This window comes from Mycena indigotica (assembly GCF_014461135.1).
Source record: "Mycena indigotica strain 171206Taipei chromosome Unknown Mind.scaff0009, whole genome shotgun sequence".
NCBI lineage: Eukaryota > Fungi > Basidiomycota > Agaricomycetes > Agaricales > Mycenaceae > Mycena > Mycena indigotica.
In genome coordinates this window covers 4,251,207-4,272,736 of record NW_023503008.1, presented here as the reverse complement: position 1 = coordinate 4,272,736, position 21,530 = coordinate 4,251,207, and the positions used below count along the sequence as shown (strand labels likewise).

Below are 21,530 nucleotides of genomic sequence, written 5' to 3'. Positions count from 1 at the left end.
GCTGCGCCACTCAATGCTGATGGGTGTCCATTAACGAGAGACTGGTAAGCACTAATAGGAGGTGCATGCTGTGTGGGTTGGTGAGAGGCTAGATTAAGTGCTGAAGATGATGCAGCAGCAGGGATAGGGCCAAGATAGGGTTGAAGGGAAGGTGAGGTTGCAATGGTGGAGGGGCGATGGCAGAGGAGGCTGAGATGGCGGAGGAGGTTGAGATGCAAGTCCGTCTAACTGGAGTGTAGGGCTCGGCACCGTACCGTAGTGCTACGGCAGTATGGCGCCATAGTATGGTTATGGCACCGTACCGTACCGGCCCTTGATGGCAGCTGGTACGGTACGGTATGGGTCCGGCCGGCCGCCGTACTTGCTGTAGCCGGAGCACCATATCAAGCCATGCTCCGGCCACTACGGCGGTCGCTTCTGATAGGGCTATTTGGCCTGGTAGTCGTGGGCTGAATGCCGCCTCGCGGGGTCCAGACTGTTGACTTGTCAGCATCCTCATTGCTGACTGGTGATGGACGTGCCTCAGTGCTTGCCCGATGGTCTGACGTGACGCCGATGCGTCGCATGTGGCGCCCGCAGGTGCGCAACGGGTGCTGACGACAAGCGCAGGCCTTCCAAGCAAACAAAGTCAGTCTAAGAGTCATTCTGATGCCTCAAGACTCACCTGAAGTGGTAGAATGCTTGCCATCAGTGATTGATGGGAAGTACGGCCGTATGACCATATACGGCTGTACCGGAACGGTCCGGGAGGCGCCGTACTGCGCTGTAAAAGTACGGCCGTAGCCGTATACGGTATGGCGCCAAGCCCTACTGGAGTGTCTGAAGGAAGTTGTTTAGGGTGCTGTGAGTATTAGTTGGGTCCATCTACAAACTATGAATTAATAGAGAGAAATACTGACCCATTTCATTCAATTAGGCCGGTCACGGTCACATCGGATTTTTTAGCCGAAATATTTCGGCAGGTCACAGGCCACAGCCAAATCTTTTGGTCCCAAAGTGTCCCAATCAGGCAGATTTTCAAATTTTCCGTGCCTGCAGTGTGCCAAATTTCCTAATTGAGTAATAGGTCACGTGAAATTCGGCCTGCGGCTAAATTAAACATTTCGGCCAAACGGTCCCAGGTCACAGGCCTGCTGAATTGATCGAAATGGGTCAGTATGCCAGTGAGGGATACACACGGTAGATCACAGATATCACTGGTGAGGGCGAAAAGAAAGAGAATGCGGAGGCAGACAGGCAAGCAGTCTTTATACAGCTCTGCCATTGGACTTCAATGCAAGAGCCCAGTGTCGAGCGCAGGACACGTAGGTGGGGGGAAAAGAGCTGAAAGCGCCACTTGGGAGTACTTTTGACCCCAAAATCACTCTGGAACAGTTCGGACCGGGCTGTGACCGGGCTGGAGGCCCCGAAACACGATATGGGACACGTATGAGCTCAAAACGCTTGCTGAAGCAAAACACAAGAGACTGAGACGTCTTAGTATACATTAAGGGGGTAGATTGAAGCGGGATGAGACGAAACAAGTGTCTGAAACTGTCTCAGAGCGAGACATGTGACCGGCAGCCGCAGCCAGGGATTATGTAAGGCTGTGACGGCCCCAGGTATATATTCACGCTGTATTGTAGCATAGGCCCCAGAATACAACGCGCCCCCCATAGGGGTTCTATTGCTCCCCATAGTGGAAAGTTGAACTTGCTGCCCTCAAGAACACCTACGACGACGATGAACCTCTGATTGTTGAACGACTATTGATTTGTTTTACAGGACATTGGAGTGCTAGATTGATGTGAAGACATGAAGATGGGGAAACTATGCTCAGATGTGCTTCCCTTTATGGAATGTTGCCCTCTTTGGATAGAGCGACCCATATTGGAGTTGTTTATGCCATTTATGGTGTGGCAACTGATGCTCTTAGTGATGGCCAGGTCCGGTTCGGGATTTCGGTTCGAACCCGAACCGGACCGGACTGGACGCGCGTTCGGCGTTCAGGTTCAGCCAAGGCCGTTTCCGAACCGAACCTGGCCCTCGGTTCGGCCAGGTTTTTCGGTCCAAAAACGCTGGTTCGGGGCCGGTTCGAACCGACGTTCGGGCGTTCACGTTCGGCAAAATCCCGTTTTGAACCGAACCGGCGGTCCGGTGTTCGGCCGAAAAGGGCCAAGAACCGGACCGAACCGGACTTGGCCATCACTAGATGCTCTTGATGCTAGTTGTTCTTCCCTCAATGATGAAGACAACAAAGGGACCAGGTAATGTATCTATTTTCAGCAACAACATACCAGATGTGACTGTGATTGTGACCACTACCATTTTGGGTTTTGGTGTTGGTTTTGGGTTGGGATCATTGTGGAGCGGGTTGTTGTGGTGGGGATGTTTGGTCACAAGAGGCATGCTCTGTATGTCATCTCTGTCCTATTCTACATCAACACCTCCTTCCTCTCCACCCAACTCAACAACAACGTCAACACCAGCACTATCAACAGCACCACCAGCACTACCAGCACACTTCCCATCATCAACATCATCACTGCCATCAGTGATACCATCACACTCACATCACCTTCACCTCCTCAACTTGTTCATCATCATCTTGCTCTTATGGGTTGCAGCATGGATATACTTTCCATGGAGCCCTGAACACACAGATCTTGATTTGGGTGTTTTGGTTGTTTGTGGAGTTGTTTCTGCATTCACCTTTGCTCTCATTTCACGTGTTTCACCAGGATGCTAGAAGGCGGCTGGGATGGCCATCATCAGAGTGCTTGAACGCGTAGCAGCCTGGCCCATGATGTGCCAGTGGGGAAGTCAGAGGACCTTCTCCGAGTTTCCTCTATCTTCTACTTACTCATTCTTCCTCATCTTTGTAGAAATATCTAGAACATATACAACTACTATATAGACACCTGTACTAGCTACAACAAATCATACTCTTCTTCTACTCATCTGCTCCTCTGCGCCTCTTCTCTCCACCTCCATCCTCAACAGGTTATGGGCCCCGGCCATAACTGAATTGCCCGAGTATCACACGCCGCCGGAATTTACTGTTTCTATCACGCATCTGCATTGCCATCGTATTGCTACGCTGCCAGCTGTTCCGCCTGTCCTGCCCCGAAGGCGGCAGCATCGAGGAACACATCCGCAAACTCACTAACCTTCGTACACGGCTCGCTGCCCAGAACTCGCAACTCACCGACAACGAGTTCCCCATCACGCTACTTACATTGCTACCTGACTCCTGGGACACGTTTATCTCCAGGATCGACACCGCCGCTCTCACGTCATCCACCAAACTCATCGCTCACATCCTCGAACAGAACCGCCGCCGCACCGCTAAGCCCAACTCCGACGAAGTTGCACTCGCGGCCCGCAACTCCAGCAACCAGCCACCCCGCACTGCCAAACGCTTCAACCCTAACGTCACCTGTTACGGATGCGGCTGCCATGGCCACATGAAGCCAGATTGTAATGACACCCGCCGCGGCATGACCTTCACACAGGCCGAGAAGGACCGCAATGAGCACAACAGCCGCCCTCGTTCTTACCAACCCAACAACGACAATTGCGATAATCTGCCACACGACAGTGACCAAGCCAACTTCACCGAGACTGCCAACTATGCCTTCATGGCACTCGACGCTACCATGGCCATACCCGCCGACACGTGGATCGCCGACTCCAGCACCACTCAGCATATCACAAATGACCACCATTTGTTTTCTGACTACAGCCCCCACACCGAGACCATCACCGGCCTCAGAACTGCTACCAGCCACGGCCGCGGCACTGTCCCGCTTGCCGCTGACTCTCAACCCAACTGCATGGTCACTCTAACTGACGTCCGACACGTCCCGGATGTGCCGTTCAACTTGCTTTCCATACCACAGCTTACTAACAATGGCTACACGGTTGAATTTACCAGCCCGCACGTCCGCGTTTTCACGCCCGCTCCTGACCGCCACAAAATCTTGCGCGGTACCAACACCAACGGCCTCTACATCCTCGCTGTCACCCCACCCCTGCCACCACTCATTCCCATCGCCGACCTTCCCGCGCCGCCGTACCAGCTCAAGGAGGAGCTTCCTACCCCGCCAAAACTTTTCGCTGAGCTTGCCACGGCGCCGCTTGCCGATCCGCTTACATACGCCGGCGGCCGAGGCAAAACACCGGCCAGACTGGCCGTAATGGCATGCTGCCATGAACGCAGAAATTGCTTATGCACAAGCCACCGGGTTCATCGTGCCAAACTCCACACACCTCCCACCCTGCTGCCGCTGGATTTTCCGCACCAAGCGCTATGCCGATGACACCATCTACCATGCTCGCATCGTTTGCGATCGCAATCATGCTCCGGACACCCCCGACTTCACTCCAGGGGGAGTATTTCTGTACACCCGGCAACCTCGGGTCAAACACACGAACGTACGCGCTCACCGGCGACTCCATTAGGCAACGCAGTCTTCTCACTGAAGATTCAGTTGTTTCTGCTGCATTTCTCCACCCTATGCTTCCCTTTCACGGACTCACATCTTCTCCATCTATAGCGCTCTAAACGGGGAAAAAATACCCCCCTGGACAGAAACCTGTATCCGAGGACTTACCTGTCGCAATCCGAGAACTTTTGTCATTTTATATGACAATGTCTCGGAAGACTGAGCCCCGAGAACTTGAACCCTCCGACGAGCGCAGCAAGCAATCATTCTCAATCACGTGGGAAAAGGTGGTATAGGGCTAAATTTGTGCGAAGTTTACTTGCGCTGAGACATTCAGGGGGGTGAATTTTAGAAGTTTAGATATTCTGATAGCTCTAGGTATTCTCTTTCAAATGATGCCCATTTTTTAGTTACTGGAATCATCATTCGTAAATTTGAATGACTGACAAGGAGGTATGGTCACATGATATTCACATGGATTGGTTTGTCATCCGCAGATAAATTTTGATGCTAAACTATAGGATGGAATTAACACTGCGCGAGCTACCCTGCTGACCCTGACAGCGGATTCCTAGTAGATCCCAAGTACCGATGTCCTCAAGCTGGACTACTGATGTCTGTCCATGCAGTATCTGTTATGCAGTCCTATCAGGGTGGGAATCTGGACTTTTGTGCTGGTCACACACTGTCTGTCAGTGTCCGACACGCGGTGCCAGCATTTGAGACTCAGACCTAACTACTTACCTGCAAGAGGTTGGAAATGAACCCAGATACTATGACAACATTTCTACAATGCCTAGCTGTCCTCCTCCAAGGACAAGGTAAGAAGCCCTCCCTCTTATTGCTTACTTATTCCAGTATCTCTCATTTAAATTCAATTGACAAGACCGCAGAGTTGGATCGCAAAGCTTTGGAGAAAGGCATGTGGGAGAGGATGAAGGAGTTTGCTTCCCGCATTCCCGGCTCTGACAAGCGCTGGGATGAGGCTGAAGAGTGAGTGCTAGTGACCAGCGTTCAGCAGCTCTGACCCCTACAAGACAAGGCCTCTTAGATGTGGAAAGAACAATTGAATTTGGAACAAAGTATTGTCATGACAAGAAAATGCCTGTCACTGTGAAAGGCATCCTGGAGGTGCACGCTTACCGCGCGTCGGTCGTCGAACGGGGCCCCAACGCTGATTTGTCGGACGCCAATGCTGCCAACTTCCCCATACGCTAGACAATTGCATCATCAAGGTTATTGATTCATGTGTTTGCTTTCGGAATGTGTACATATATGACATTGGGACAGTGTTGTGAGTGATTGGAGGTGCACCATAAGTCGGTTTCTCACGCACAGGGTAAGTACATGTAGACCCAAAGATATCTGGGAATCCTCAAAGCCACAGCCCATCTCAGGATAATTGCAATTAGCATTACAGCGTGAACAGATGTCTTGTGTGCGAGATACACCATTCATCATCGTCAAGTCCAAGCAGGAGACATTATAAGCAGTCCGTTCGTCATCGCCGTCAGTGGGCTCCCCGAAGAGACTTGGACGTAGCGAGAGCCTTGTCAGTATGGTCAATAAACAAGTGTGGAAGCATCAAAAGACAAACTCACTCATTGCCGCCGCGCCTCACTGCGTCGATCTTCAACGAGCCGTATGACAATGGAGAATCTCTGCGGATACCATCAAATGTCGAAGTAAATAAGGAGTGAAACACGGGGCATACCTCACGCGTGTCCGTTGTCGCAACACCTCGGTAGCTTGGTACCCTGTCAGTATATTGAATTATTGAATTCACGTTGAATGTTGCCTACGCACACAAGTCAACCAGTATAAAGGTCAGGGAACCATAGACTTCATATTCATGAAGCCTTGATGCTTGAGATACGTGTTGATTGTCGTTTGCTGACCGCAATGACATAAAACGATTTTCAGGCAGGATGTGAGTGTGAGTGGGGGGAGTAGAACGTCGAGGATGTGCAAGTAACAGAGTCCCCAAAGCTCGTAGAAATAGGAAATATATTGTCTGAGCTTGGATGATATGGGGCTGCAAAGCGTGGGCGGACTAGGGCATTCGAGTATTCGTACGAAAAATGGACTTTGACCTCGTGCGAGGTTTACACCGAGCACTAGCGTTGCTGGCCATGTCATTCGTGACCCCGATATTGCACGAATTATGTTGGGTTTGCACTGGGGCGGCAGTTCTTCCTCAGAAACATTGTGTGAGCCGGTGGTGCATTTCGGAGTCCTCCAGTTCAAAATAGCCGCTTTTCGGACGCAGCCCCCGTTCGAATGCTGAAGTGTTTCCTGCCGTATTTGTGTGTGCTATGACTCCTTCAAAGTTGGCGGCTCAGCAGAGTCCATAGAGTGAGGCACAGCTCGTTGTGTCGTCGTCTACTAAATGGCTTCAACAATGAAGTATGACCTGTTCATTGCTTATAATAACACACCTCATTGACCTCTGTCCTACGAAGCTCTCAGGCGTTATCCAATGCCCAGTGCCCAGTGGTCGACCCATGTTGCGAGTGCGCGTCACTGTCCACAGTCTGTCCACCCCGGTAGTCGACCAAGGGTCCAGATAAGAAAGATGGGCTGATAAGTAGTTGAGACGTTTTGCGCTCATGGCAGCAGCCAGCACGTCGTCGCCAGCAAGACGTTCATCGTCGCAAACGACAAATGCGATTGGTCCCATTCTTGGGGAAATCATTTCCTACTTGGGAAGGGATTGCCACACAATACTGTTTATCCGAGAACTCACATTTTCACTCATCCAACGTTCGAACTTCTGGGGGAACCTCCGCTACTGCACCAGCCCCGCGAGTAGTAGCTTCTACTGTAGCTAGTCGCGTCATGTCACACGTAGTCACATCATCCAAGCTTTACCTTACACCAAGCGTCCCGAGCCTTGGGCATCTCCACCGCCGTCACAGAATAGACTTGTGGTGTCCCCGCTTCGCTTCTGACTGATCCAAGGAAGGCTCAAACGATACTATCTGAAGCACGCTGCGACTGCACCTTATGATTCAAGATACATCTGAAAACGATGAGTGAAGTCCACCTGCATGATCTGGGAACTTTCTAGGAAAAGGCGGTGAGCTCCATGACTTCGCTTTCAGTGCCATTTCCAGTATACTGCCGCTCTGAAGTTTTGCTGAGGCTCGTTGACTGGTCAAGAAGTCAGACACGCAAACTTGAATGTTTGAACTTCCCTACTCCCAACTTAAACCGTCTTCGTTCAGAACCATGCGACGGTATGGGCTGGAGATATTTGCAATATCGTCGAATGGCATTCGGCAGGATTTGGGCGGCTTGGTATCGTTATGGTTGTTTTCGACGGGAAGTGCGGAAATCAGGCTAGATGAGGAGGATCCAGTGGCGACGGAGAACTTCTCGCATTATGCCTAGGGGGGATCTTCAATGAGGGTACACGAGAATGGTGGGAGTGGGACTCGTGCCAGTCCCACTCCCACCTGATCTGTGGGACTGAGCACGCCCCAGTGGGATTCAGCCCACATTTGATTGATTCTGAATCAATAAATGACAGATGTAATCAATCATAGCAGTGCGCAGCAGGCCTCCGCGGCGAGCGGCTGCCCGCGGCAGCGTGGGGTCTGGGGCGAAGCCCCGGTCGATGATATTTTCCACGGCAAAAAATAGAGAAAAAGCGAGAAAAAATATTAAATGCTCCGCGCAGCGGGCCCCGCGGCGAGCGAAGCCCCCGGCAGGGTGGGTCCACCCTGGTTGGGGTCCGCCCGGCCGTCACGGCCGGCGCCGCAACCCGATCAAAGTTATTCTTGTTATATAGGATGTAATGGAAGCTAAACACAAGCCCTATGACACTCCATACATGAGCTTGAACATCTAGTGGATTATAGTAAACCTATATAGTGAATTGAAGCTAAGTTGGCAGTCTAGGAGCATAGCTGAAGCTAATTTGATAGAGCCAACTATGATTTACAAATTTTTGTATATAATGGCACATGTAAAATGGTCCTTATTTGAGTTGAGTCAAATTGAAATCCTACAATAGTACCTTTAAGGTAAAGATATGGAGCCAAATGAAGCTAACCCTGATATTCATGGAAATTATCTGATGATACAATTTAAGGCCAACTGAAGCTAAACTCAATAAGTGATAATCATGCTGAAGGTTTATATCTACAGAAGAAAACTTAAGTTGAAGATTTGGTGATCTTTTGGGGCATCAAGTTTATATACTTAAGGCTCAGGTCTTAAGAGTCTTTTAAGTTACAAACCTTGAGATTTATAGTGGGCTATTTGATTGAAAACTTAAGTTCCAAAGGCTTAAGCTGTGTACTAAAGGCTATACTTAAGTATTAGATTTTAAGATCATGTTATATAATCATACATATAGATCTACTTAACCAGTGAGAGGTCCTAGTAATATTTCCAATATCTTAAGATTGAGCTAGGCTTAAGAAATAGTTTGACTAGGCCATGGAAAACTTAAGTTATGCTCAGCTAGTTTATGGACCGGAGTGCCCCAGCCCTCCCGACAACACCAAGCAAATTTGTCATGTTCCAGGGGATCAGCTCGCGCGTGGACGATACGGGCGTGATAAAGGTGTTGCTTGACGGGGGGCTACACACCGGGTTCTACCGGATGACCGTGGGATATTCCCTACCGACCAGGCCCGGTAATCAATCTTGTCCGACTTGACTCTGCTTCCCACTAGATGCTCGGCCTCCTCGATCTTCCCACCGAGCTCCTTGTAGAGCTCCCGCAGTACTACCCCGTGCTGCATTGCCCTCTGCAGGCCGACGTCCTGAGTACCTATCTGGCAAACGATTACACTGGTGTAGACACGCTCTGCGCGCTGGCGCAAACATGTGTCCGGCTTCGCCACGTGTTCCAGCCAATCCTATGGCAGAATATATATGTCTGCCCAGGGCGAAGCAACGATATCGAGGGGGCCGAGGGTAGGATGAAGACTGATGAGACACTGGCGGCGTTGAGAAGGGTAAAGGATATGCATGTCCATGTACGGTGCGTGAAAGTCTGTGAACGTGCTTTGCTTTCCCCCCTGCTAACTGTGTTAACTCAGTTCGCTGACAGTCTCCCTCCATGAATGTACGGAAACCAACCGGAGCCCGGCCGTTGAGCTTGTGCGCTTCCTCCAGTGCATCCCGCGCCTTCGGACCCTCATCATTACTGGTACTCGTACCCGGCGGGACATCGACTTCTGCAACGTTGCCGCCTCCATGCTCGGGATCTCCCTCGAACAAATGACATTTCCCAGTGTCACAGAGCTTACCACAGACACAGACGATATCGACCTCATGCTAGCCCTTAAATCCTTTCCTAGTCTCACAACGTTGAACTTCGGCGACGGCAGGAACCATTCAATCACCTTTCATCTAATTGCGGAGTACTGTCCGCACATAGAGATCCTCCGGAACATTGGCCTGCCCAGAATCGAGTTCGCGGCGCCGCATCTTGAGAAAGCTCCGGAATTTGTACTAGGTATGTGCCTTACTTTGATATGCCCATCGACCCTAATTGAATGCCATGTTCAGCTCTGTATAAATACTTTCCCAAACTGAGATGTCTTTCGCTGAGCGGTTCCCTGAGTACAGTGTGTTTCTGCTTATGCATTTCTTTGTGGGGCATTACTAAATTTCTTGTCCACTGACAGGACTCGGACGGCCTTGGTTGCATGGTACCCCTTGGGTTCCAGCGTCTAGAGCAGCTGACACTTCGCCACAAAATCTGGGTGGAATTTGACCCGGTCGCGGGGGGGCCAACAACGACCCGCGGCGCTGTCGCCGACCAATTTGTTGAAGATCTCATCGCAGTTGGCAAGGAAATCCTCGGGACATCATCTACAAAAAAGCAGCGGGTTCTTCGTGTCGAGGTCAAGAACGGAATTTGGAAAGATAATCCGCAAATTACGAATACCATCGAGACATTCTATATATAACTAGCAATTTCAGTTATTTTTCTAGGTGGTTAAATTTCAGCTCGACCGTAGTGCCCCAACCGTCACGGTCCCGACGACACCAAGAAAGTTTGACATGGGATGAGGCTGAGGAGTGAGTGCTAGCGCCTAACCCGCGTTCAGCAGCTCTGACCTTTACAAGGCAAGGCCTCTTAGATGTGGACAAAACGATCGAAATTGGAAAGGAGTATTGCCAGCGCAAGAAGATGCCCCTCACCGTGGAAGCTATCCTGGAGGTGCACGCCTACCGCGTGTCGGTCATCGAACGCGGCCCCAACGCTGATTTGTCGGACGCCAACGCTGCAAACTTCCCGATACGCTAGACAGTTAAGTTACCGATTCATGTGTTTACTCTCGGAATCCAAACTGGGATGAGTTCCCTTTTGACCGATGAAGGATTTCCCTGCCGCATTCGCGTGCAACGTGACTGGGTCTTTTTGAGTTGGCGACACTTCCAGTTGGGGGAAGCGGCATGAGAAGACGTGTCGCCGCCGCGAACCACTGTCAGACGGTGTCAGTCGTGATTTCGACGAATGAGTTAACCGCTACCATATGAATAACGCAGCTGATTACCCACTATTTTGCTCTAAGGGCGACTCGCGGCTCCGTCGAGCCATGGCGCAAGCGTTCCGACCAAGGCTGCCAGATGACAAAGGCGAGCTCAAAGCTGAGAAATTTCGCGCTCACGGCAGCAGCCAGCACCTCGCCGCCGACGAGACGCCCATCGTGGCAACTGTGGTGGCTTTCTTGGGTGAATCTCCCTAGGGTTTCAGGCAAAACGACGTTGTTTCGAGAGTTGATCATGGCCGTCTCCTGGCTCATCATCATCCAGCCGACGACGACAGTGCAACAGGTAATTAGCCGCCGCAGAATAGACTTGTGGTGTGAGTGTTCATTGACTGACCTGAGGACACACAAACAGTTGAGAAGGAGTCTGTTATGGCGCTTCGAAACTGGACCGTGCGACAGAATGCAATGGGAAGTGATGCTTTGCTTTACAATTATTATGTGAGTGGGGTGTGTAGAATGGAATATATAAAGGCTTTACGCCTGGTCTACGATGACGTCGCGCCCGTTAGAGCGGACAGAATGCCTCGACGGGTCCCGGCTGAGCGGTTTGCGCATGTCTTTAGTTTAATTTCAATAAAATCCAAAGAAAAATCGAGTTCACGCACCAAACGCGTCCTCCTCATCTCGCCCCTCCCTTCCCCGCCCGAGACTGCCGTAATACTCCCGTATCCTCCGCCAGACGCTGTAGCCCATGCCCTCGTACATGTCAATGGCAACCTGGTTTTGGCAGCGCACGAACAGGTCGACAAATGCGCCGGTATATACCGCGTCAGCGACCAGCTCGAGTAACGTGGTCAGCGACCGCGCCAGCCCGAGGCGGCGGTATTCGGGGGCGATGGTCAGCGCCGTGACATGGCCGTGCCAGTCGGACGAGGTGCCTTCGCGCCCGGCGTTGCCCATGACTAAGAAGTTTGCGTGAAAACACTTGGGGAGCAAAAAAGCTGCTCACCATAGCCCATGAGCCGCCCGCTCGGCGCGGCCTGCACGTAGCACAGGTCCGGCCACGTCGCGAGGTACTGCAAATAGAACCCCAGGTCGTACTACGCAGTTGTCAGCTAACAGCATCACCGACCAGCCAGGCGACACACCGTTTCGGTCCAGACATCCAAATTTCTGCGTCGCGTTAGTAGTAGCCCTCCCCGAAGTGGGTTGGACATACATATTGTTGAACCGGAACAGGTCGTCGACGTGCAGCGGGCGGAGGACACTCATGTGGGGCGGGAGGAAAGGGCAAGGAAAAAAATGTATGTCACGGAGCGGATCGGAGGCCACGCTCACGTGGCCGGCCGCCGGTACCCCATTCGGCAGAAGTATTGCCTGTTTGGGAGTGCTGATCGGAGATATATGAGTGAGCCAAGTTTTGTTGCGTCGAAGACGAAATGTGGGCTATGTGCCGCCGTCGTTGATGCTGCGTTGACCTCTCGAAACGACTTGAAGCGCCGCCAAGGTAGCAAGCACTTAGTGGTGGGCGCGGTCGCGTTACAGCATCAACCCGGCGCTAGCTTCATCTGATGGCGGACCAATGGCGGATCCGGACCGACGCGCGAATGACGTGTGAGCGATGATGCCACGACACCACGAGGCGGCCTTACACGCATACAACGACTCCTCCTACTCTCTTGCTCTTTGCATTGAACAATGAGCTTTGCTGGGACAAATATCCACATCGTTGGTATGTTGATCCATTCTCAGGCTGAGCCAAGCCACCGCCGCACCCGATTCAATGTTCCCAGGTGGTCACGGCGGCGGTGGCGGGGCGGGAACAGAAAGCGGCGGAGACGGGGGAACTGGTGGAGGAACAGCAATTACCGACAGCTTCAATATTCATTACCACGGAACATTGCCAGAGTGAGGTGTCACACCAAGTGGGAAAATGAACTGACACCCATTGCAGGGACATGGTCTCAGATAGTCAGTGTACTATATTCTGTATGATCTTTAAATTGTCTGAGGAATTTGACTACAGAACCATATCATGGGTGCTCTCGCCCATCTGATAACTTCACTGGGCGCACATATATTCTAGCACAACTGAAAGAATTCTTTGGAGAGACAAGTCAACAAAGCCCAAAGCTTGTGCTTCTATTTGGTCTAGGTGGCATAGGCAAAACACAGACTGCCCTCAAAGTTATTGCAGAATCCAGCTCAAGGTATGATGCAATAACTCTTCCTTTATATATTTATACCTCTCCAGATTCACAAACCAGTTCAAAATTGATGCAACCAATGAAAATACTATCGATACAGGATACAGAGAAATTGCTAGAATCAAGAATCAAGAAATTTCAGTCACAGCTGCACACACATGGCTGACAGGAAACACAGATGAATGGCTCATTCTCTTTGATAATGCAGATAATGTGGAGCTGAATCTTTGGGAGCACCTTCCCAAGTGTAATCATGGTAACATCCTAATTACATCTCGGAACCCAGTGTCAGGGGAACCCCCGCTTCGGCCTCCTTCGGACCCTCCGAACGCATCCGAGGCGCATCCGACCGGGGCCCCCTCGGACGCTCCGACCCACCCCGACCATCGTCCACGGCCTCCTTCGCCTGCACAATCACCGATCCGTCAAGACCCTCCCAACGATCACCTTGGGACAGAGCCTGCGACGCCGCTCAGGCCTTCTGCGCTCTACGTCGGCAGTTACGGACGACCAGTATATAGTTGGCGCCCTAGCAGGCGGACCCTTAGAGTTTCTTCTCTTTGGATCCTCCCCTGCTAGGTCGGTCCCTCCGTGTATTCCTGTAGCTTTTATTCACGCTTTGGATCCTCCCCTGCTAGGCTTTTGTCGGAGTCTCCAGGGTTGCCCTTACAGCAGAAGAAACTCTCTACGGGATTAACCGGTCAAGATTGCCAGGTTTGGCGCTGATTCAGGCTCGGAGTACGAGTCCGTACCCCCCTCGTCACCGCCCCTGCCACTCCTCTGCTCTTGTCGTCTTTACGCCCGCTATGTCCACCGGAGCTGCTCCGGACGCTGACGCGCGCATGGACGCACTTGAGGCAAAACTAGACAATCTCACCAATATCCTCACCCACCTTGCTTCCCAGGCTTCCGCTGCCGCACCACCTTCGGCAGCTCCCGAACCGCCTTCGGCATCTCCGAATGCCCCCGACGCGGATGCGTTATTTGGTGACATTACTGTCGCCTCAAAACTGGTCTTACGGCCAAACCCCCCGTTTGCGTTTAACGGAGATCGCAAACGTGGCCGTGCCTTCCTATACGCGGTCAAGACTTATGCCCGGCTTGCCCCGGAGGCCTTCGTGGTCAACGGAGAGCCGAGCGAAGAAAAGGCCGTCCGCTACGCCATGTCCTATATGGCGGAGGGACCTGCCCAGCAGTGGGCAGAGCGTCATGGAAGCAAAACCCCGTTCCCCTTCCCTCGGTGGAACCTATTCCTCTCCGAGTTTCGCCTTCGGTTCGTTGAGGAGAACGAGCAAGACCTCGCGCTCGCCAAGTTGGAAAGCGCGGGTTATCACAAGGGAATGCGGGACGTCTACGGATACACCGACAACTTCGAGGACCTAATGGACCTCGCCGGATTCGAGGACACGTTGGTTAAGGTGACCATGTACCGCCATGGACTTGACCCCCTGATCAACAATGGCATCAGGTCCTCGAACGACCCCCCAGACCTCCGTGACTATCTGGGCTGGCGCACTCGGGCTTTCCGCCAATACGAAGCCTTGGTGCGGGCGAAGCTCATCAAAGGGACCACCCCGCGGACGCCTTCGGGGGCTCCGCGTGGCGCATTCCCTATCGCCCGTTCGGCAACTCCGTTCCCCATCCGCCCAGTGGCCGCACCTGCGCCACCCGCGGCCCGCGCCCCCGTCTCGGTACCTCCGGCTCCTGTCCCTATGGAGTTGGATCGTACTAGGGCTCGGGGCGCCCCTCGTCGAGCCTGCTTCAGATGTGGTGACCCCAACCACTTGGCTCGGGATTGTCCGCTCCCCGCCAATGTTCGCCATGTGGACATCCTTGACGAGGTGATCCAGCAACTTGGCGACGAGATGCTGGGAGAGCTGCTTGCGCGGCTGTCCGATACCGCGGCCTTAGCAGAGGCGCATTCGGAGGCTCCGGCAGAGAATTTTGTCCCCCGCGACGAGTGACTGGTGTGCCCTTGTTCGCGTCCATAAATCGTTTCACTTGTTTGTATGATGAATCAACTCCCTTGCCCTACAACGAGCCTGAAACGAAAGACGCACCCCCCTGCCCCCTCCGAAGCCCCCGTTCAGATTCGCCGACTTGCCTGGGAGAAAAAGTTACCTGGCAGCTATACCATCTCTGCCGCTCCTGGGGTTAACTCGCTCCACCTTCCTCTCGAACTTGAGTCCACTGCGAACGCGCTCAAGCTCTCCCTCTCAGGTCTGGTCGACTGCGGAGCCACTTCGGACTTTATCGACACAGAATACGTCAACCGAAACAACGTGCCAGTCCGAAATCTCTCAGTACCCATACCGGTCTACAATGTCAACGGTACCCCCAATGATGCTGGGTCTATTCGCCAAATCGCGGACCTCGTTCTACGATACAACGGACACTCCGAACGCGTTCAGCTGGCTGTAACCCACCTTGGGAAACAGGATTTGATACTCGGATACTCCTGGCTCAAGAAACACAACCCCGAGATCAACTGGGAAACGAAAGCGGTGAAAATGAGTCGATGCCCCCGAAGCTGCTCCATTTGCCGCGACGAGGAACGGACCGAGCGCGCTGAGGTTCGGCGCCTCCGACTCCTCAAATCGTGTTTGCTCTCGGGCGCCTTCCCCACCGTTTGCGCTATCGATATTGCCGGTCCAGACGATGCTGACGACGAACTCGGAGCTACTTCGGACCCTCCGAGTCCCTCACCAGACCTCGACGACGACGAGCATCTTGAAGACGGCGACCGCATCTTCTACACCTCCTTTCGCCCAATCGAGGAGATTCGCGCTGGGAGCACCATGTCCCAACGCCTTGCAGAGGCCTTCGCCCGTAACTCGGCCCCCCGCCTTCGGAAATTCCGGACTGGGCCAAGGAGTTCCAAGACGTCTTTGACAAGGAGTCCTTCGACACGTTACCAGAGCGGAGAGCTTGGGACCACGCTATCGAACTCGTTCCCGACGCGAAGCCCACTAATTGCAAGGTGTATCCGATCTCCCCCCTTGAACAGCGCAAACTTGACGAGTTCATCGAGGAGGGACTTGCTACCGGCCGTATCCGCCCTTTGAAATCTCCGATGGCTTCCCCCGTCTTCTTTGTCAAGAAAAAGGACCGAGGACTTCGGTTTGTCCAGGACGACCGCGCCCTCAACGCAATGACGATTAAGAACCGGTACCCCCTCCCGTTGATTAATGACCTTATCAACAGGCTCAAGGGTGCCCGTTATTTCACTAAACTCGATGTTCGTTGGGGCTTCAATAACGTCCGGATTAAAGAAGGAGACGAGTGGAAGGCGGCCTTTCGGACTAACCGAGGGTTGTTCGAACCTTTGGTGATGTATTTTGGCCTGACAAACCACCTCAGGCTACCCCCCCCCTAGACCTGTTAGGGTTAAATACCCCCCCCTGACTTCTAACCTAAGAGGTTCCCCTGGATGGGTTCAACCCACAGGCTATGGCTGTTTCCATCACCATGGGTGTCTCCACCCCCCGTCACATCACACCAGCTGTTTGGTGCCTGTGGTTCACCCATTCTGGGCAAATAGTATTAAATTCATTTTAAGCTGTATACTCGTGGGAAAATTATAAAAAAATTATGTGAATGGTCAGACTAGTCTAGGGAAATATATTATGGTAATTAGGGGACGGGAAAAGGACTTTGAATAGTATGTGGGGGTATGGTATATAGGGGGGTATAGGGCTCTGGGCTCTGGGCTGGGGGGTCTAGATGACTATAGAGTGACCAGCATAGGTAGATAGAAAGATATTCTCTGCTATATAATAGTATCTAGGGCAAGGAAAAAAACTACAAGTATGTGGGTTGGCTTGCAGGGCTTCTATACATGATATCATATTAGATATTTATGCAAAAGAATAATAGAAAAGGATGAAGAGAATAAGTCTGAGTCTATAAAGTAAGTAGTCTAGACAGGTGAAAGGATATTCTCTGGTATATGAGGCTATCTAGGGCAAGGAAAAACACCAAAGGTAGGTCTCTATTTTTATATATTTCTTTGGGATAAAAATAGTAAAAAGAGGGAGAAAGGGGAGGCAAAAGAAAAAGGTCCTAAGGGAGAGTCGAACCTGAAGTGATAGCATCACCGGACCGGAGAATAGAACCAATTCGGTCAACAAAGCATTATGCTGGGCACAGCTAGAGGATCCGAGTCTGCCTCCCGGTCGACCGCATCAAATAATAAAAAAAAGGTCTGCAGGCCCTTGTTGCCCACAGTCAGTGCCCTTATATCACGCTATGCAGCCAACAAGGTATCCTATGAAGGTCCAGAAACTACTGACTACACCGGGTACAGATGCCGAGCGCCGGCACACATGCCGCCGCCATGCCGACGGCATGTTCAACCTGGGCAACACCCAAGGCTTGATTGGGTACACCCAACGCCTCCTTTGAACCCCCCGTGGTGTACCCAATCATGCCTGACGGGACAGGTCCGGGTGTATCCACCCATCAATGTGGGATCACCCCGGAACGCCCAACCGAAGCAGAGGGCATCACCCATATGTGATGGGATCACCCGGACGGTTTCCGGGCAGCGCCCATGGGTGATCCCATCATCAGGGCATGTGGTCATGCCCACACCTGCCCAAAAAGGCAAGGTAGCACCCCCCCAGGTGGCTACACCCAGCGTGCTTCCCGACAGGGCATGTGGAGCACCCGCCCACCGTGGGTCCTCCCCTCGCCTTCCCTCGGAACCTGCCGGGTACACCCACGTGCCTCTCGGTCAGGCGGATGGGCATGCCCACGTGCCTCCCTAGCACACGCCAACGCGCCTCACGCGTTTGACGCGCCAACACCTATCTAGTTCCCCAGACTCACCATATACCAACCCGCGCTCACATTCTCACCCATTTGACGTGTATTGACGCGTCGCTCACTTGCCATACCCTTGTCAACATGCGCGCTCACGTGCTTACGTGTTCGACGCGTGTTGACGCGTCCACCATCCTTGTCAACATGCACGCTCACGTGCTCACGCGTTTGACGCGTGTTGACGCGTCGCTCAGTGTATGTATCATCCATTTGACGCGTCGCTCACGCGACATGCGCGATCACGTGCTCACGGGCTTACGTGTTCGACGCGTCCACCATCCTTGTCAACATGCACGCTCACGTGCTCACGCGTTTGACGCGTGTTGACGCCGTCATTCGCCCCCCAACAGGCCTCAATTTATCTATTTCCACACACTTAGTATATATCATCGTAGTCAGCCTGCGCGCTCACGTGCTTTGACACGTCACTTAACTATTTCCACAAACTTAACTATTTCCACAAACAAAGTACACACACGCGCCCTCACGTGCTTACGCGTTTGACGCGTCACTTAACGCGCCTGACCATGAGGTCACAGAAAACAATGGCATTCTTCGACGTAATACTCGTGCAGATATACAATAAGGCGCGTCCAAATACACATGATATGATACATGACAAACTACGATACACTACGATAACTGTGGAATGTCCCTCAACAAAAACAAGGCAAGCTGTCGCTGAGATTGCGTTAGCGCAGGCTTGAACCCCTCCATGGCCACCCATTCGTTGTTCATGCGGAACTGTGTCACGCGATGGCGAGGATGCACGTCGTCGTTGGTCATGTCGTACGGCTGGAGTCCGCTGGCGTAAAAGGTCCCGGAGATCTGGTTCTCCGACAAGTAATACCGGCAAGGCAGGTTCGCAATCTTGGTGAACTCCGCCTCCGTATCACTCGTCTGCCGGGTGGGCTTGGCCTGGCGCTTGGCCGGAGGCTCTGTCGTCGGATCTTCCGCCTCTTGGTCCGCGCGCTCCTCCGTGTCCTCGCGTCGGCGCTTGAGGCCTGCGGATGCTGCTGGCTCCGGCTCCTTGCGCGGTGGTCCGGGTGCCGCTGCGCGCCGCGCGGGCGGTGCCGCACCTGCGACAGAAGACTTGACCTGAGCGGACTTATTCGCGGTGGTGGTTGTCGAAGGGTTGCGTTTGCGCTGGGCTTTGGCTTGCCTGCGCGCTTCCTTTTCGAGCTCCGCCTGGCGTTTTCGCTCGTCCTCCTCGAGTTGCTTCAGGTACTTGTTTGATGACCTAGCGCAAGACAAAACTGTGCCGTCGGAGCACACGACAATGGGGACATCACTAGCATCAGCCAATTTTTTTTGGGTCTGTGAATGAGGAAAATTAGCCCACGTACAATTGCCAAGTAAGGGAAAACATACCCTCAGTCCACGATTCCACGTAAGGCGCGCTTTCTATAGGCTCCCGGTCAGGATCTTCCTCGTAGCCGTCTTTGACGAGGTAAGCGTGGCGCATTGCTTCCCAAATGCGCTTCAGAGACATGGTCGGAGCATCGTCAGTGGCAAGGGGAGCGGCATTGGTCTCATCATCATCCTGCTCCTCCTCCTCGTCGTCGTCGTCGTCGTCGTCGTCGTCATGCTGAGGCGCTTTGCCTTTGCCCTTCTTCTTATTCCGCATTCGGTTCGGCTCAAAGCCATGGCCCGGGAAGAGGCCCTTGCAATACTCGGGCCAGTTGACCCAGCGCAAGTGGTTCGTTGTCGCGAAGTCCGCCCATTGCTTCCATTGAGCCTTGTTGAACTTGACGCGCAGGACGCTAAGTGGCGTGTGATCGCGATAATGAAGAACAATATCTGCTTTACCGTCAGTAATTGCCAAGATCCAACAAGAAATACCACATACAAACACAGTTAAGGGAGTAATTTCCTAGTTGTCGGCGGATGAGGTCACGGGTGGACTCTCCCTTGCGACGGTCGTCCACGATGATAAGGTTGCCGGGTTCGTTGGTGGCATTCGCTTCCTGGGCGAGATCATTCTCGGCACTCCTGGGCAACGTCAGTGGAGGCGAAGGAGGAAAGGAGAAGCACTAACTTGAGAATGACAACTAATTGAGCCGCAATCTTGCTAAGCTCCTCGGCATAATTCTCCTTGGCCATGGAAACAGCTTGCCACCTCCGAAGATGGCATATTGGCGCTGAGGGGCAAGGAAATCGTAGCCCCCGATGTCCACCATGAATCCCGCGGTCTCGAGAGCTTGGGCTTCGCTAAGAACCTTTGTCTATGTGAAAGTCAATACCAATAGAAAGAACCGGGACGGCTGTGTCGAACCTGCGAGTTCAAGGAACGGACCGCCTTCATCATTGCGTTGGCATGCGTGCCTTTTTTGCGGTGTGTGCGGTGTCCTCGAGCAGGACTTGAAGATAGTGGTCGAGTTGTTCTTGAAAAAGGTCGCGGCGCGCGACAGGGTCATTGCGTTGGTCTTCTGGGAGCGTTGCAATTCGCTCGTCGTATCCAGTCCGACAGGCGACTGTAAGGGCAACCCCGGAGGCCTGAGATCAAGGTCCTAGCAGGGGAGGATCCAAAGCGTGAACATTGGTAAGCGAATACAAATGAAGCTGACCTAGCAGGGGAGGATCCAAAGAGAAGAAACTCTAAGGGTCCGCCTGCTAGGTAGCTGACTATATACTGCTTGTCCGTAGCTGCCGCTGTCGGGCACAGAAGGCTTGGGCGGCGTCGCAGGCGAGGTCCCAGGGCGACCGTCGGGAGGGCGTTGACGGATCGGTGATTGTGCGGGCGAGATGGAGGGCCGGACCGGAGACGGAACCGAGTCGGACCGGAATCGGAGGCGTCTCCGAGGGGCCGAAAGGGAGGTTCCCCTGACATCACCCCCCTTTGAATGCGGCGTCCCGACGCATAGACCGGAACGGAATCGAGTCGAAGGTCGCGGAGGCGATGTGTCGTGGCTTGCCAGGGTACTTACGATAGAACTCCGCAATTTTCTCCGGGCGAAGACGCGGTCGAAGGACCCATTGGTCGTGCGATGCGTCGTAGCCTTTCCATCTGACGAAGTAGTTCAGCCGCTTATACCTCACCCTTGCCTCCAGGATTTCCTCTACTTCCCACTCCGGGACTCCGTCCTCGAGGTCCGGAGGGGGCTGGTCGTAGCCGGGGCGTCCGTCGAAGGGGTCGTCCTGGGCGAGCTCGAGCTTGACGACGGGGAAGACCGGGTGGAGCTTCGAGTAGCGCGGAGGGAGGTCGAGCTTGTAGGCACCTTTGCTGATCTCCGCGACTATCTTGAACGGTCCAAGGCGGCGATGGGAGAACTTTTCCGAGGGGCGAGTCGTCCTGATGTCAGAGGCATCCAGCCAAACACGGTCGCCAACCTTAAACTCCGGAGACGGAGTCCGTCTCCGGTCGTAGTAGCGCTTGTACTCCTCTTTGGCCTTAGTGAGCGCGGCCTTGGCTTCAGCAACACCAGTGGCGATCCGGTCGCGGAACTCGTTCACTGACTCCATGGCGGAACGGACTCCGGGTTCGAAGCCCATGCGCGGGAGCCGTCCCGTGTCCGTCATGAAGGGGACCTGCTGCGTGGAGGAGTGAACATGGTTGTTGTAGGCGAACTCCGCGGCCGGAATCAGCTCATCCCAGTCGTCCTGCTGGTAGTTGG

The 21,530-nt window shown here is 53.1% G+C and overlaps 2 protein-coding genes across 2 annotated transcripts; one reads left to right on the top strand and one right to left on the bottom strand.

The window, feature by feature from the left end:
- Nucleotides 1-9,112: 9,112 nt before the first annotated feature.
- Nucleotides 9,113-10,357, top strand: MIND_01108700 (uncharacterized protein; the record flags this gene model as incomplete). The annotated part of the gene is made up of 4 exons (XM_037367653.1): nt 9,113-9,423; nt 9,482-9,900; nt 9,954-10,012; nt 10,073-10,357. 4 exons carry the CDS (start codon nt 9,113-9,115, stop codon nt 10,355-10,357), a joined length of 1,074 nt encoding a protein of 357 aa, XP_037217047.1.
- A 1,062-nt stretch (nt 10,358-11,419) lies between these two features.
- Nucleotides 11,420-12,157, bottom strand: MIND_01108600 (N-acetyltransferase; the record flags this gene model as incomplete). The annotated part of the gene is made up of 5 exons (XM_037367652.1): nt 11,420-11,502; nt 11,551-11,847; nt 11,895-11,985; nt 12,034-12,058; nt 12,105-12,157. 5 exons carry the CDS (start codon nt 12,155-12,157, stop codon nt 11,420-11,422), a joined length of 549 nt encoding a protein of 182 aa, XP_037217046.1.
- Nucleotides 12,158-21,530: the final 9,373 nt, after the last annotated feature.